At 38.2% G+C, this 17717-nt stretch overlaps 1 protein-coding gene across 1 annotated transcript in view; it reads right to left on the bottom strand.

The window, feature by feature from the left end:
* Positions 1-17717, bottom strand: part of LOC109373329 (pro-neuregulin-3, membrane-bound isoform) — a 342257-nt gene that overhangs the window by 254929 nt on the left and 69611 nt on the right. The window contains exon 2 of the mRNA XM_019627100.1: positions 1933-2006. Coding sequence (XP_019482645.1) covers positions 1933-2006 — 74 coding nt within the window. The remainder of the gene's footprint in view (positions 1-1932; positions 2007-17717) is intronic.

Below are 17717 nucleotides of genomic sequence, written 5' to 3'. Positions count from 1 at the left end.
ATTTTTAATGATAATTTAATAGAACATGATAGATGAGCCATAGGATGTGTTACTTAAGCTTAATCCTGTTAGTTTTTGGAATGTGTCCAATTTTTCACCATGGTGAATATCATTGCACTAAATATTTTTATGTACGCAAGACCTAAGTTTTCGTGGTTAGTAACTGATCATGGGGCCATTTTCTTTGAGGAGCACACAGTCCTTATGCTGGGCCTCATCTTCAACTATTGTCATGATGGACTATGATATCTAATTGTATGAAAAAGGTCTGATTATTGTTTAAAGAGGGGTTATTTTACCCATTTTGTACCATATGCAAGCCCTGCCCCAGTACATGGTACGTGATAGATATTCCACACCTATATGTGAAAAGAAAAAGGAAAGAAGGAGGCGAGGGAAGGAGGGAGGGTAAAGGGAGGAAAGAAAATAATAATGAAAGAGAAGGACATAAAGGGGAAATGGAAGGGAAGGAAAGTGAAGGGAAGAGAAAGAAAAAAAGGGAAGAAAGAAAAACAAAGAAAACTAAGTACATTAGACAAAATTTTAAAAAAGAAAGAAAAAGGAAGAAATCAGCAAGCCTGTTCTAGGTAAACTTTCTAATATTCCAAATACATGTCTCCTGCCAGACCTATACCTTTCAGACATCAGCTTAGCATCTGGCCAAATCACAAGACAGAAAAGATACAACACACTCCAGTAAATGCCCCTATCTGGATAATTCCCAGAGAGCCGGGCTTCACATTTCAGAGAACTGCAGGCTAGCTTGGTGGCTAGATTTAGGCAACCTTTACTTTTCTCAAAGAGAGCTAACTTTGAAAAGGAAAGATTAGTGAATACTGCATAGAGACTTGCCTTGCCAAGATAAAACACAATCAAATTAAATAAAGTATTTCCCCTTTAAAAAATTTTACACTTACCTGAGGAAATGGAGCTAGAAATTCAGGGAGGATATGGAAATATTCACTTTGAGACGATGTTGAAAGATGGCTAGACATGTTCATTACCCAATGACGTGCACACTCACAGACAGGACAACCTCTGTCTGTCCTCGATACACAATACTTTGCTCAAGTTTATGTTACACAAGTTTGGTATTCAGAAAACCACAACATAGCCTTAAATATTTGGAAATGCCTGTCATTGTCTTCAATGAACTAAATGGCTGACTCAATAAAAGTTCCCTTTCCTTAGTGGTGACTCCATTATGGTGGTCACTGAAAGAGGAGAGGATTATTTACAGATAAAGTAAAAATTTTACATTTGACCAGAATTGGGCATATTGGTATAGAACTTTACCTTTTACTCTCCATAGAAAAAGAAAGTAATGACTAGCAATATTTATTAAAGGGAAATCACCTTCTTTCATGAATGGGAAAAAAAGTGTTGTTGGTACCGTAATCCCTGACATGGAAATAGTGCTGCTAAAAATGGAGCTTTTCAGTTTATTTGAACACTTCTTATATTGTTTTATATGCATATTTCTTCACTTCAGTAAGTAAGGTAAAAAGGTTAATAGGTTTAATATTATCACAGATTTACCTACCAGAAGTTGACACTTTAATGCCTGTAGTTTCCATAAATTCTTGTGGATAAATAATAAGCCTTTTTATTTTTCTATACCCTTGCTTTCTATAGCCTATTTCCTAATGCCACGGTGGTGGTGGTGGGGTAGAGGGAGGTGGGGGGTCAGGATCCTGAAAGCTAAGGGAGTAGGTTTTGCTGAAATACCCAATGGAGACTAGTTACAGTGAAGCTAAATCTAAAGACCAGGCCCCATCACTGGAGAAGACCTGGACCTGGACCAAGTTAGTTCTAAACAAGCTTTGAACAAACATCTGTCACCAGCTTCCACAGAGACATGGGAGTGCAATACAGCTGAGCTAGCAACAGTGGCTCAGTATACTGTGTTAGAGAAGAAAACGCTTCACCTACTTGGATCCGACAAGATGGAATCAGTTTTCGGCAGAAACTGATCACAACGGACTCCTTGGTAGCCTTCTTTGCACCTGAGAAAAGGGGATAAATAACAAACATGTGCATGTGGTTGTGAAAGTTTCAAGATTTGAACAAGCAAAACAGCCAGCGATTACATAAACGTCACAGTACATTCATGCTTTTGTGTAATTTCATTTAGTCTGTTTCTGACATCAACAAGGAGATTTTTAGAGTCTATGTGCAAAAACACCCACCACTCCTTTGCTTTTATAATTTTATATGTAATACCTAACGAGCAAATGGAATAGCTTTTTAAGGTGCGCTCATATTACAGTTCCGGATGCAAGTACACCTTTCTTCACGAAATGCACTGGTTTCTAAGAGGCTGCAATGCCCTGTCAGAAGCACCATATTGCAAGTGTCATTTTTCCTATTAAAAAACATGTTTTCATATGATTTTTCAAATAGTATGAGTAGATTTATACTGTTTATTTATACTCTTGTGTTTTATTGTTGGTTCCTATACTATATATTTTTTAACTTAGCTATTCTTCAAGTCAGTGTCACCTGACTGCTTGGCCAGACATAACAGCATTTATTTCACATCTGGCATGATCTAAAAGGCATCGATATGTGCAAGGTCTCTGTGCATTTTCTTGAAACTCACATTCTTCTCTCCTAATTTTCTCTTTTATAATCAGCAAACATGTGCAAAGTGCCTGCTTTCTACCAGGCATTGTACAAGGTGCCTTTCCTGAGGAGGTGCAATTTGGAGGTGAGGAAATTTTCCTGGAAGCACCTGCGATGAGGCATGTCACCTCCGTGCTGCCAGTCTTCTGTTGAGACTTCACACAGCTCACTCCCGCAGGGCTGAGCGGCTGGCTTGGACAGCAGCCGCTCATCAGCTGGCAGTTCAAGGGACAAATACAGCCGAGGCAGCCTCCAACCTCTGCTTTGGAACAGTCTCTGTAGGAGGAGCTAGCATTTAGTGGTCAGCCTGAAGCTTAATCTGTCATGCTCGAGTTAAGCAGGGGAAGCTTCCATTGTTGCTTGTGGAATGAATCTGTCCTACTTACAGAGGGGAAAATTGTGCTGCTGGCATAAAAATCAGATTTAAAGAAACAATCCTCTGGTTGTTAGAAATCTATGAAATCGACAAGAGAATTCAAAGGGTCTGTTCTGTCAGAGATGGGGCTGTGAATTCTTTCTCTAGAATATGCTTTGTTTTCTGAGCATAATAAACTGTTAGATAAGGTCTATTGCAACTGGAGCAGCAACATTGAAAGGCACCTAGGTAATTTTTCTACCTTTCATTGTGAGTCAAATTGGAACTCAGGTAATGGGGCAGGCTCTCTTTCGCACCTTTTAAAGCCTGGCACTCCCAAGTGTATTTGGCAATTTTCCTTGTAGAATGAGAACAAAGACTTCTGATGTGCGCACACCCCACATATCCAACAGGCTATTGAAAAATTTTGTTTAAGCAGCCACATATTTTCATAACCTCTTTAAAAATTCATTTACTGCACTTGAAGTAAAGCAGGTATATCACTGGGTTTAGAATGTAAAAACTCAGAAAATACTTAGTACTGGAGCACATTTGTGATGAAAAACAAAGTCCTGTTCTCTAGAAGCTGCCCTAACATTGTTACTTTGCCTTTATTCAGAATTACCTGCCTATAGTGCTTTAATTTTCATTTTCCTGTCATGATGAGTCATGTGCTGGGTGTGTGCTCTCGTGTGCATTCATTTTTTATCGGAAGTTTTTATTGCTGACATATGTGGGAGATGTTCACACCCTTTATTTACTCTTTATATCTTCATTTAATATGAAAATGGTATCCTAGGGAGATAGCTGCTTTGAAAAGAAAGTGGGATTTTTTTCTGTGTTTTGTTTTGTTTTTTAAGGGTCGTTCGTAACTTAAGATGCATTATTCCATTTGTGTGGGGGGGGAAAAAAAGAAGGAAAGATGTTTGACATTTTTCTAGTCTTAAACAGATTTTCCATGAGTTTGGGCCCACTTGGAAGTGTTCAGGCCTTTTGGAGTATCAAGAAAATTGCACTGAGTGTCCTCCTGCTGCTTTCGTACCCATGTGCTGTAGACAATAGAGTGTGAGGATGTCGGAGCAGCCCAGCCCAAGGCAGGAGACCCACCAGAGGCTGCACGAGTGGATAGACACAAGCCCTACTCCTTCATTAAGAACAGAGTCCCTGCTAATGGATACTGGATTTTAGGACTGACAAATTATGATTTCCATTGAAAAATCACATATATGTCACCTTGATAAGTTCAGACCCATTCAAATGTGAAGACGGAATGTGATAAGCAGGTAATACCAATGAGGTGGATTGAATTTATGACAATATTAAAAACATAAAACAAAGATAAAAAGTCTGAAGATGCACTTCTGTTTCACAGATTGAGTTTGGAAGAACTTCTCACAGTGTGATAGGCAGCACATCTTTTGAGAAATAGCATTGCATGTTTGTTTTGGTTTTGGTTAGTGTTTCAGGGGAGTCTGAGAGTGCTTTTAAAAAACAAAACAAAACAAAACAAAAACGCTTTTTGAAAGATACAGGTATAAAAACAAGAGAAATTCATATAAGAAAAAATGTTTTCTGTGCATCATAATAAGGCATGACTTAATTTACTACAAATTTTAAAAGTATATGTGTAATTTTTTTTTTAGCTGAGCCATCCTGCCACCTGTTGGCAACTTAGTGGCAGCTCAGCTTGGGCCGGGAATTGAACTGGTGACCCTGTTGCTCAGAGCACGCACTCTTGAGCGAGCTCTTAACCAACTGAGCCACTCGGCCAGCCTGTGTAATCTTTAATACATGTTTAACAAAAAGCACAAATCTTAGCTTAACCAGGTTAATATTCTATTATTTTTCTCATCTGCATTGCTTTCAAAACTCCTTTCAATTCATCCTCTCCCTATTCTCTGAATTTCTTCAAACCTGAGAAGCCTTGTATCACAGAGATTTTATTTAAAAAAGCAATGTTCCCTGGTGGCTTTCTACAGATACATTTTGATTCACTGGATGGCCATAGAGCAGGGACCAGGCTGAGGATAGGAAGTAGTATCAGCAGTGAAACAACTACAAAGCAAACTCAGTATGCAAGAGCTAAGAAATTTTACTTTGAAAAAAATATTAGTCTTAAATTTTGTATGTTTATCAGCTCTGAGGTGAAGGAGTTGTCACTTCGGAAACCAGTAAGTTCTTGATGTTGCTTGTTTAGTTCATTTCTAAATTTACAAGGCAGTGGGGAAGAGCATAAGTTGAGGACAAAGTATCCAAATCAGGGTAGGGCAGGTGAGAGGCTGAGGGGACAGCTCTGGAGGGTAACCCCCAAATAGCAGAGATTGGCCCCTGCAATAAAGAGGGAGGAAGAGCCGGGAGACTCTGGGTCCCACTTAAGCATCAACAAAGTATCTCTCTCTGCTGGTGAGCCACCGGCCAGATCACGACTGGGGTCCTCCCTTCCCACAGGGAGAGCGCCAGCTGTGTGATTTCAAATGCAGACATAACTTTTTCTACTACTTACGCTCTTCCACCTTGGCCCTCACACCCCTCCCATTTGTTCAGTGGCTCCTCAAATAGCAAGCCACCCCTTTAATTCATTTTTCCTCTCCTACGTTGTCCCTGAGGAAAAGCCCAGCTTTAGTGAGAAGTTTTAAAAGGCAATCCTCAGACAAAAGTGAAGAGAATAATACTGGCAAAGATGAGAAAATATGAAAAATTTTAACTGTCAGCTGGAATTTAATACTTGTTTTGTCAGTGCAGTAAAGCAGAAATGATCAACATATCCTCCAGCTTGGATGTGTAGGGTGCCAAGGAAGAGACTTTTTGAAAACAATCAGGTCATTTGCTGATGTTGCCACAGAAACTGGCACCCTTTGGCCAGTTAGAAGTAATCAGCCCACACTGCTAACTTCAAACCATTCCCACCTCTTCTCTTACAACACTCACATAACATTTTAGTGCTTGTAACCCATTTTCTGAATCACAACTAAATTACAACTAATACTATTAGTGACTTTGAGTGAAAATCGGAGAACTTGCACATGTGCCCAACTGCCTCCCTACATGTCCAGGTTATTCCTCAGTTTACCTTCTTCCTCCTATTAGGAAAATAAAACAACACAAAAACTCTTCCTTTGAGGGAACTGTACTATCCGCTTAGTCCGCATCTGTTGATTTCCTGGTCATTTACTCATCAGTGGAAGGTGTTATCATTGCTTCACTTCCTTCTTCTCCATTCCTACTCTGTCTTCACTCTCAGTGTCTTGATTATCCACAGGGGAGGCCCAGGCAATTCACTGGCTCTTACACATGTCTTCCTCATCTATATTGTGACCAACAGTGTTGGGTTTACAGTCTCTCTTCTCTGCTTTGTATTTGCTGGGTGCACATCCGGCAAATTGTTTAATATCCCTGTTCCCCAGTTTTAACCCAAATAAAATGGAAATGATACCAGGAAGGAGAAAAATAAACAATCACACCTGGTTGATATTATACAGATACATTTTGCCCATTTTAATGCCTAGAGACCTTCTGCAAAGATGCGTTTTACATAATTTGCATAAAGAGAGAAATGTGCCAAGGATAGAAAAATGTTGAAATGGTCACTTCAATCCCTGCGTTGTGCCTGGTCTCTGCATACACTTTGGATAAAGTGTATGTGCTTCCTTCCTAGAAACGGATGTCACACATAACATTTAAACTAGCAGAAATCAATTAACTTCACAAGAGAAATGGTGGCAATGTTACAGGAAAGTAGACACTTTGTCAGTGATATACAAGGCTGCCAATTTTAAGGGGCCTATTAACACTGATTTGAAAAAGGAACAATCCCTCCAGGTATTCTTTTCTAAGTCCTGCCAATTCTCCTTAGCCTCAATGTCAGTCCTTGGTTGGGAAAAATAGAAAGATCATCAGGCGTTTAAACCTCACATTTTAGCGGAAGGGAGTTTTGAGCACTCCCTGGTTTTAAATCCAAGACTGGTTATTTTTTAGCTGCTTTAGCTTCCTGTGCCTCCTTTTCTTTATCTGTAAAATGGAGAAAATAATAGCTCCCTCCTAGAATTATTATTAGGGAAAATGACATGATACCTGTGGGTCATTGGAAGCATTCAATACATGTGAGTTTTTTATATTCTTTGAACTTAGAATCATCAGCTCAGCTTTTCAAGTGAGGAAACAGAGGTTCAGAAAAGTTAAGTATCCTATCCCAAATTACACAGCCAGTATTTGAACTGGACATAAACTCAACTGGGGCTGACTTTAAAGTCCTTGCTTGATCTGCGGAACGTTTTCACATTCTTCATGGCAATTCAGTAGGTTTTCGCCATATACCTAGCTACCTTCCCCAAGAGTAGTGTTTGAAAACACAGCCCAAACAAATATCGTGGAGTGAAGCCATATTTATGGTAAGAATTAAAGACCTAGATTTGTACATTATTATCCGATCTCAAGTTGTTCCTAGCAAACCATGTCACAGAGAATAATCACTGATTTAAAGGCAAACTTCCTCAGCTTCACGTTAATATAAAGGTAATAACCAACTATGGATGGGAAGACCTTGGGAATACTAGTACTGAAGAAGGAAAATGGAATTTCTAGATGTCAGACTGTCCTCAGTTAAAAAACAGAAACAGACAACAAATGAACAAAAACACAGAGAAGAGAGTTTCAGCAAGGCAAACAAATTGCCGAGCCTTGAAGAGATGCAGAGTACAGAAACGGGAGTCCCAAACCTGGTCTCCATCTAAATGAAAATGTGTGCTGGGCGGACCAGAAACATTTCCAGCGAAGGATCTGAAGCTTTGAGTAGCTAGCTCAACAGTTATTAATGGTGTTTGAACAAATTTCCCTTCCTGCCACTCGTGGATGAAACTGAGATCTAGGTTTGGCTATAGAGAATATTGTGACACTGCTTAAAGTGTGAGCTTTCTTTAGCTGAATTTAAAATGTAATTAAGTGGTCTTATTTAAAAGGAGCACTAATTAAGATAGCAGGATCTTTAAATTAACCAACTGGAATTAAAATCACCTGTAGACTGGCTATAGTACAGCTTTTCCAAAATCCTTTCAGTTATAAATGGAAGAATTTGGAATTGGATTCTCTTAAATTGTGGAGTCACAGCTGCCTTCAAACTCATGAAGGTTCTCCAGTGTGTTACCAGTAGCTTTAAAAAAACCCCACAAATTCCACAGCTGAGGCAACTGTTGCTTATAATGTTCCTCAGCTCACACCTATGATTCCTCTGGCTAAGGGAGTTGTATCTGCAATCTTAAGAAAATGCAGGGATTTATTATTTTTTTAATTTCCCTTTAGCAATGTTGAATTCAAAGTAGATGAAGGCCAATTGTTTTACCATAAGACTGCTATGATTTCAGATGTGAACTTGAAAGCATCTGCTCAAATCCAGGAGGCATGCTACATTCTGTTACTATCTGAGCTCTAACGACAGAAAGGGGAAAGAATGGTTGCAAGTCTGAGAAGTTAAAAAAAAATAAAACAATGTGTTTTACTCAACCACACGTTCTCAACTGTGTGTAGAGTGTCCAGCAGCCACACATACACTTTGGTTAATTTTAGTACAGAGAGACAGCAGCCCACTCACATCAAGTCATTTTACTCCTAGACATAGCACATTCACTATTGGACAAGCAGTGGCTGAGGAGTTCTCACATCAGTCTGAATAAGTGTTTGGCCCCTTATAGAGATTTTGGCCCCTATTTGGTTGAGAGCTTCGTCTTAGCCCTACTATCTTTAACAAAAGTAAAACATATAACATAGCTGGAAGACACTACACAGCTTAGAGTGTATAGCAATATTATCCAGTGAGGGCTGAAAAAGCCATTCTGTATTATTCAGCTTTGATTTTACTGCATCTAAAATTTAAAAGAAAGGAAAAAAAAGCTCTTTAGGCTAAGAAATTAAAATTTTAGGATAATTTCAATATCCCATTAGAGGTAGTGAAATAATAATTGCCTTTATCAGGAACAAAAGGATTAGGGATAATAACGACAGGTGGAAGATGGATGGAGTTCTGCTTTCTTAATTCAAATTGATTGAGAAAATGTTACGTTACTAACTTCCTAGTACACAAAAAATCTGTTATGACAAAGGTGAGATTCTAGTTTTCAAGGGAGGTAGCCTGTTATGGGTAGAAAGAAACATATCTTTTGAATGTAGGATGACCCCTAATTCTGCCACTTAGAGGTCTATGACTGACCTCTCCAAGGTCTTAGCTCCTCATCTCTAAGAGGGATTATTACTGAATCTTTTTTTTTTTTTTTTTTTTTTTTTTACTCTGTACACCTGAGATGTGTATACACACACACACACACACACACACACACACACACACACGTTGCCTGTATCCCTTGTAGATATCGCTAGTAATCAGAAAACTTAGGCAGATAATTTAGGTTCTGACATTGAAATCAGAAGAGAGTCAGGCTTCCCCCCCCCCTTCCCTAGCTCATTAAAAATTTCCAAGACAGCCAGTCAACAGCAGACCAAGGCTTATTGTCACATCCATTCCCTATGATTCCTCTATATTATTTTTACTTAAAGTGTTACTGAGATTGAGAAACTAGCCAATCACAGATTTTCTCTGATGCATAAGATCCAACCATTTGAAGATTCCTTCACTTGTCTGGACTTGCTTGTAATTAGGAGAGTAATTGACTCACACGTGCAGACTAGTCAGTGGGAGAAAGGTAATATCCTTCCCAGCTTGAAGTTCAGCGAGAAATATACAACTGAGCCAGAATAAAACATTCTAAACTTACTGTATTAGTTGGCTTCAGCTGCCATAATGAACTATCACATACTGGGTGACTTAAACAATAGAAAACTACTGGGTTGTCACAAAAGTCATGACGTATTTTTTCTACGTTTTTGTTGCAAAAATGCGTCATGACTTTTCTGAGAACCCAATATTTTCTCACAGCTTTGGATACTGGAAGTCCAAGATTGAGATGTCAGCAAGGTCTGTGTCTGGTGAGGACTCTCTCATAGGATTGCAGATGGCTGGCTGTCTTCTCATTGTAACCTCACATGGTGGTTATAAGGTCACCAATCCTATCGGGTTAGGACCCCACCCATATGGCCTCATTTAACTTTAAACATCCTAAAGCCCCTATCTCCAGATCACATTGGGGGTTAAGACTTGAACACATGGGTTTTATGGAGACAAAATTCAGTCCATAGCAGTTATCAAGCTAGGAAACTGATATCTACAAAAGAGTGAAGACTAGAATTTGGATTCTCCTGTGTGTAGGGTTGCTGAATAAAATACAGGACATCCAGTTAAATTTGAATTCAGATGAACAACAATTTTTTTAATAAGTGTGAAACAGATGTAATATTTGTGACATAATTATACTAAAAATGTATTCATTATTTGAAATTCAAATTTAACCAGATGTCCTATATTTTATTCTTTAGATCTGGCAAGCATACCTACACTGGAGTAAAAGACTCTGAACAGCCGGAGAAGTAAGAACCATCAATAGGAATACCTAGACTAAAGTTAATGTACAAACATTTTGCAGTAATGATATCCTGCTCTGATAAACTTGGCAATCTTTTGTTTTAAGGATAAGGAGCCTGGGCACATGGTATTTACTGTTGACCCTTGAATAACATGGGGGTCAGGGGCACCGACTCCCTCACATTTGAAAATCTGGATTTACCTTTTGACTCCTCAAAGACTTAACTACAGTTGTCCCTCAGTATCCCTGGAGGATTTGTTCCAGGAGCACCAGCTATCAAAATCCATGGATGCTGAAGTCTTTTATATAAAATAGCATAGAGCAATACATAAGGTCAGCCATTCGCATGGGAGGATTCCCAACCACCATTGATCAGATCCATGGTTGGTTGAATCCAAGGATGCAAAACTCAGAGATACAGAGGGCAGACTGTATGTTTATTGAAAGAACTCTGCATTTAAGTGGACCCACGCAGTTTAAATCTGTGTTGTCCAAGAGTCAACTGTACTTCTCCAAGCCATACAAGAGGCCTAATGAGCTCAGAGTCTGGAAAGGGAGATAATGAATTTCCATAGCTAGCTCTTCACAGGCCAAAGCATTGAAAGGCTGCTTCAAGAATATGGTGAAGATCAAATGAAATAATGGTGTTTGTAAATGCTAGGTGGCGATTTGTGACTGGATGGTGTGGTCACTAGTTGCTACTTTGCATACATTCTGAATGAGCTGTAAGAGTATGTTGACAAGCAGCTCACGTAAGACCAAAGGAAGAAAAAGGGCCCATTCTTCCAGCTTCATTTTACATCTCACTTTACTCATGATAATTTTAATGCCAAGATAACTCACATATTATTGAATTTGAAAAGCAGTGAACACAGATGTGTAACATAGGGCGATGATAACCTAAAATAACCTAAAATAAATGATAAAACGTAAGAAGAGACTCTTCTGGAAGACTGTGATGTCCTTTCTGGAATTCACTGTTCTCAGAAGGAGACAATGAGAAAGTACAATATAAACAAGAGATCAAAGATGTCAGCCTTGTTCCCTGCCTGGGTAGTGTGGGTGATTCCCTGAAGCAAAGCAGTACACAGCATGATAAGGAAGAGTGAAAAGAAAATAAATCTGAGAGATAAATCACATTTAAAAGGCATCTATATGATTGGCATTATAAAGGAGAGAAGGAGCTCATTAGCAAATAACTGATAAAACCACTCACAGCAGGCTTCTAAAAGAAGTGGTAATAATTATTGTCTCTCCAAGAAAGGGGGCAAAATATCCACACAGTGTCATTCACAAATCCATTCGCAGGCATCACAGAGCGAGCTGCAAAAAAGTCCCACAGTTTCCTGATTTAATTAAGTGAAGAAAGCAAAAAAAAGACTTTAATAGTTCACAGGCCTGGATCATAGAAGATTCTACATGAAACATGATTTTTTTTAAAAGCCATTTTAGAGACCCCTAGAGTTTGCTGAACTCTCATTCAACAGCATAATTTTCCCTGTTTCTCCCAGGATATTGTACAATCAACTAACAGAGTGCAGCATTTCTGCCGGCTAAAGGAAGTGGGCAGCTTTGATCAGAATCCACAATAACATATCTCCCTTGTGTGATAAATGATTTACTGCTGAGGATAAATGGATATAATCTTTCATTATGTATGACATTCATCAACAGCAAGGAAGCTTTGGACTGAATGGGAAGTGATTTCATATTAAAAGCCTGCAACTCAACTGAGATGAAAGTAAGGTCTTGCCTTGAAAAAAAAACAATGGTGCAGGATTGTACGTTTAAATGGATGCTCAGTCAAATAGAATCATTACTCTAAAATTGAATATCCGTTAGGAGAAAACCGGGGATTTCTGTGACTAGATCAACCTCAATTCTGCACAAAAGCCCCATTTCTTAACCATACTATTTACTGAGTTAAACGTGTCATTAAGACCAACTTTGAGAATGGAGAATAGAGACAGAACCATGCAGGAAGGAGAGAAAAGTGGTGGGGTGTGGTGTGAGTGACTTAAATTCGCATTATCGTAGAAAGTCAAAGCACCATATCTAAAGTAGATAAATCAAGAAATGGTGGCTTAATGTGTTATTTGGAGATATGAAGTTAACAACCAGGAAAATGGTTTAATAAGCTTGTCTGCATGTCAGAGGAAGGGGTGCAAGTTGGAGAGTTGGGGGAGGAGGTTTTGGTGCAGGAAGATAAGACCAGGGATGGTGGCTTTTCATTATAAGCACATTTATACTTTTTAAAAATGATACACTTACATGATGAAGTTATTTAAGTACAGCAAATCACCTAATTTTAAAAATGACTCAAGTTCTTTGCCTCGTTTATGATCGTTATTGTATCACATCTTCATTTAATTTTCAATAACAACAATTCCCCAATATCATAGTATACCTTTTGTACCAACAAGATTTAACATGAAAGACAATGTGAAAGATGAGTAGGCAAGCCACAAACTGGGAAAAATTATTTGTAAAAAGCACATCTAATAAAGGACTGGTATCCAAAGTATACGAAGAAATCTTAATGTTCAACAATAAGAAAACAAATAGCACAATTAACAAATATATGAGCCTACGACCTTAACAGACACCTCACCAAGGAAATTATAAGGATAGGAAAATAGCATACGAAACGATGTTCCACAATGATGATATAACACCACACACCTATTAGAATGACCAACATCCAGAACACTAACAACACCAAATGCTGATGAGGATGTGGAACAACAGGAACTCGCATTCATCGGTGGTGCAAACTGGTCCAGACACTGTGGAAGACAGGTTGGCAGCTTCTTACAAAGCTAAACATCCTCTTACCATATGATCCAACAATCATACTCCTCCCTATTTATCCAAGGGAGTTGAAAACTTATGTCCACACAAAACCTGCACACAGGTGTTTATATCAGCTTTATTCATAATTGCCACAAATTAAAAGGAACCAAGATGTCCTTCAATAGGTGAATGGATAAACTGTAGTACCTTCAGACAATGGAATATTACTCAGCAATAAAATAAAAAGAGCCATCAAGCCATAAAAAGACATGGAGGACTTTGAAATGCATATTACTTAGTGAAACAGTTCAATCTGAAAAAGGCTACAAACTATATAATTCTAACTGTATGTCACTATGGAAAAGGCAAAAACTATGGAGACAGTGAAAAGATCAGTGTTTGCAAGGGGTTGGGGGTTAGAGATGAATAGTCAGAGCACAGAGGATTTTTAGGACAGTGAAAATACTCTGCATGATACCATAATGAAGAACATATATTATTATACATTTGTCCAAACCAGCAGAATACAGAACACAAGAGTGAGCCCTAATGCAAAGTATGGACTCTGGATGATAATGACATGTCAATGTAGGTTCATCGATTGTAACAAATGGAGCACTCTGGCGGCGGATGCTGTTCACAGGGAGACTGTGCTTGGGGTGGGGGTGGGGGTGGCAGCAAGGGTATACGGGGTATCTCTGTATCTTTCTCTCAACTTTTCTGTGAATCTAAAACTGCTCCAAAAGTAAAGCCTTGATATACAGAGGGTGCCAAAAACATATATACACATTTTAAGAAAGAGAAACTGTATTAAAATTGTAATACTCAATATATACCGATAACAAAAGATGAATACAAGTCATGTGTATACATTTTTTTAGCACCCCCGGTATACATATGTATAACAGCCAAATAAAACCAAATGTAGATGTTGCTTAAATTCCAAATACTGTATTTAGAGATTTTCTAGATATTTTATTGCTATTGATTTCAATTTACTCATCCTGTGGTCAGAGAATGTACTCCTTTTTACATTGTTTTCCAAACAAACAAACAAACAAACAAAAAAGAAACAAACAAACGTAGAAATAGATTTAGACAAAAATCTAAGTATTTTCTGATACTATAGAATGATGGAATTAGAAGAAATCATGAAGAGCATTTGTTGCAACCACCTTATTTTGTGGAGAAAAATATTTTAAAACAAAGATGGGGGACTTGCCTAGGCCATCAAAGGGCGTAGGCGTAAAACAAAGATTAAATTCCTCAAATTCTGTTTCTAAATCCAGTGCTCTTTTTGCTATTTCACATTTCCTCTTAAAAAACAAAGACATTCCTACCTCCACATGCTATCCTGCATGCAAAACTTCTCTGATTCTTTCTAGTGAAAGCACATGTATTGTTAAAGATCAATCAGCACAGTTCAGGTGCTAGAGTTCTGGTAACCAAGCAAAGTCAAAAAGAGGTGGCAAGATCAATTATCACTAACCTGGACAGAACTGGAGACTGGGACAAATTCTAAGCCTGAATGGAATATGAAAGCTGGGAATATCACACAAAAGCATGAGTAAGGATGGCTAAGCTAGAGAAGACACGGAAGGGAATATTCTTTCTAACATTGGAGATGGATAGGATTTTCTACCTTTAATTAAAACCAAGGAAAAGGTGACCTGGTACAAGCAAGTTGACAAAAATTATGTGGATGTCCATAGACAGGAAATTCAAAATAGAATTCACAAGAATGATATTTAACGGAAGTGTTTGACAAGTTGAAATGGAAACTCAGAAGGTGAGCAGTGATGTGAAATCAATAAAACATGATGACTATTGTGTGTGTGTGTGTGTGTGTGTGTGTGTGTGTGTGTGAGAGAGAGAGAGAGAGAGAGATTCAGTTAATCAAGTTATGGGTGATACATTTGATATTCCTATATTCCTATATGTCTTTTACCTGGAATAAATCAATGAGAAAGCACCATCAGAAAGGACTTTTACATCTTGTAGTGTAATCAATGAAGGAGATCTAACCTCCTTGAGGACCTCTTTTATTTTAAGCACAGTGCTGAGAACTTTACAAAGGTTAGACAAAAGAATCGCCATTAAACTGATAACAATGAGATGTGATTACCACTATTTCATAGATGAGGAGATTGATGTTGAGAGAAATTAACTTCTGTGTCCCAGGGCAAATGGAAAGCATGCTGTTAGAACTGAGATTTGACTTCAAGTTATACCAACGCGGGAGATCATGTTTAGTTCTCTGCCCGGTGATGTTATTGACTGTTCTGATAGTTATGCATCTTTTTAAGTGCCCTATTGCATTATTAACTCTCTTTTGAGGAAGAGGGGGCCTATCATTTAACACTTACTGTACAGAGAAAGATAAAAGTGAAACTAAGAATTTAATTATTTGCCCACAGATATATAATAGTAGAATTTAATTAATCTGAAAAAGGCTAAAAGAAAAATACAGTGATATTTAATATTACTTTAGACTTAATAGTATGTTATCATATGTTACCATAGTATGTTATGCTTCATAGTATATCAATTCATATGCTCACTCCACATTAAATATATAGTACTGAGAAAGAAACAGGTGGTGTATCTGGAATCAGAAACCTCTTTAAGTATTCAAAATGAGGACATTTAATAGATAATTTGGTTGCAAAACTAAAGAAAGTGTGAGAAGCTAAACAGAGGATGATAAGGTAACATAGGAATTAACAACAGCATGAAATCACTCTCACTCCTAGACAGATGGGACAAACGGAGAGAAGCCTAAGTCAAGGAAACCAGGGTAAGTGAATTCGGTGGGTCTATCAGGTAGGAGCTAAGCCCTAAATGAACCAAGAAACAGACAACAAAAAGCAAACACGAGTAGAGAGGGGGGAGGGGTAGCAGAAAAGAGAGTGAGAGAGAAAATACAGTCCTGCTTTCTAATTTAGTACTTTCTTATTGGCCAATTCCACTTAAAAGTCATTGGTCAAGAGAGCCTGGGAAAAGTGTTTTCCTGACATAGAGAACAGAACACAAGAAAGGCTAGGGTGCAACTGACTCTAAGAGCAAGCAAGTAACTGATCAGCAGGGTTGGTCACATATGTGTATACTATATACTCTATACGCACAAGAAGTTATATCTCTAAATATCTTTACCTATATAACATAAAATACCCATTCACATTTTTATAACACCAACAGCACAAGTCCCCTTTCCCCAATCTTTCTTGATAACAGAGATCTTAACAAACATAAAAATTATAATAGTAAACCTTTGCATCAGCCTTCGTTAAGATTCTTCACTACTCCTTCCAGTGTGTACCCACCTCCAGCACCAACATTGACATGCATACTACCACACAGTGCACAGGCACACACCTCACACTCACCCTGCTCACAGCACCTGGGGGGGAGTCCTTTATCCCTCTGGGTGCTCATTTTCTCCTTTGCCCACAGGGCTAATCACCCTAGGCTGGCGCACAAAAGAGAACTGTGCCTACTAATTACTTAAAGCTCATAAACTCTTTTGAAGATGAAACGCTCTAGTTTTCTCATTCTGTTCCTTGGCTTCAAATTAAAAAAAAAAAAGAGCTACATTATATAAATGTTTCTGGAGGATTTATTACGAGACTGCTATCTAAAAAAAGTCACACCACAATTACAACTTTAATGACCTGCTGTAAAACTTCCCAAGGCTACAACATAATTAGTCCGTTTTATAATTAGTACTTAAAAAAAGCATTTATCAGAAGTAAATAAGAAGTGACTGGGACTCCTAGAAGTAATCTACATTATTTGATGTAGAAAAGGTAGGAGTCATATTTATCAAGTGCCTACAGTTTTCCAGATTTTGTGCTAGACATACATGGTCTGCCCAGTATTGCTAAGTCAGCATTGCTGTATTTGTGGTTTTAAAGGTAAACAATAGAGGTTTGGAATGATTAAGAAATTTAATCAAGTCACAGAACTAGTAAAGTTTGAAGCTGTGATTTGTGTCCAGGCTTTTTGCCCATGACGCCATCGCAGAAAATCAGAAAGCTTTTCAATTAATTTCCCTTGTCCACAACTGTAAAGTTGTATACTAGAACCTTTAGTGTCAATAGGAAATCTTGCTATCAGCAAGAAATAGACACTGAGCAGTGAAGAAGAAATAATCAGATTCAAGAAGATGATTGTCTTTTTCTTGGTATTTAGAAATCACGCTTAGAAGTTTTACCTGCATCTGTCACGTTTTCACAGGGACACTAAAAATGAATTATTTAGAGGAACATGCTGAATGTCAGAACTGGAGATCATCTCTTCTGAGGGGAAGAGAGTGTGGTGGTTGTCATCACACAGTTCCTAGCTAGCTTGGGACACAGGGTTTGGTCTTCTTCTGTGAGGCCTTAACATAGAAAAGACCTACAGGTGAGTGGGAGTGGAAAGGACTCAGATGTTAGCTCACCAGAAAAGACTTGTAACAGAGACATAAAGACAAAGAA

The sequence above is a fragment of the Hipposideros armiger genome, unplaced genomic scaffold (genome assembly GCF_001890085.2).
Source record: "Hipposideros armiger isolate ML-2016 unplaced genomic scaffold, ASM189008v1 scaffold_708, whole genome shotgun sequence".
Lineage (NCBI taxonomy): Eukaryota > Metazoa > Chordata > Mammalia > Chiroptera > Hipposideridae > Hipposideros > Hipposideros armiger.
The sequence above is the reverse complement of the archived record's forward strand: the minus strand, read 5'-3'. Positions and strand labels throughout refer to the sequence as shown.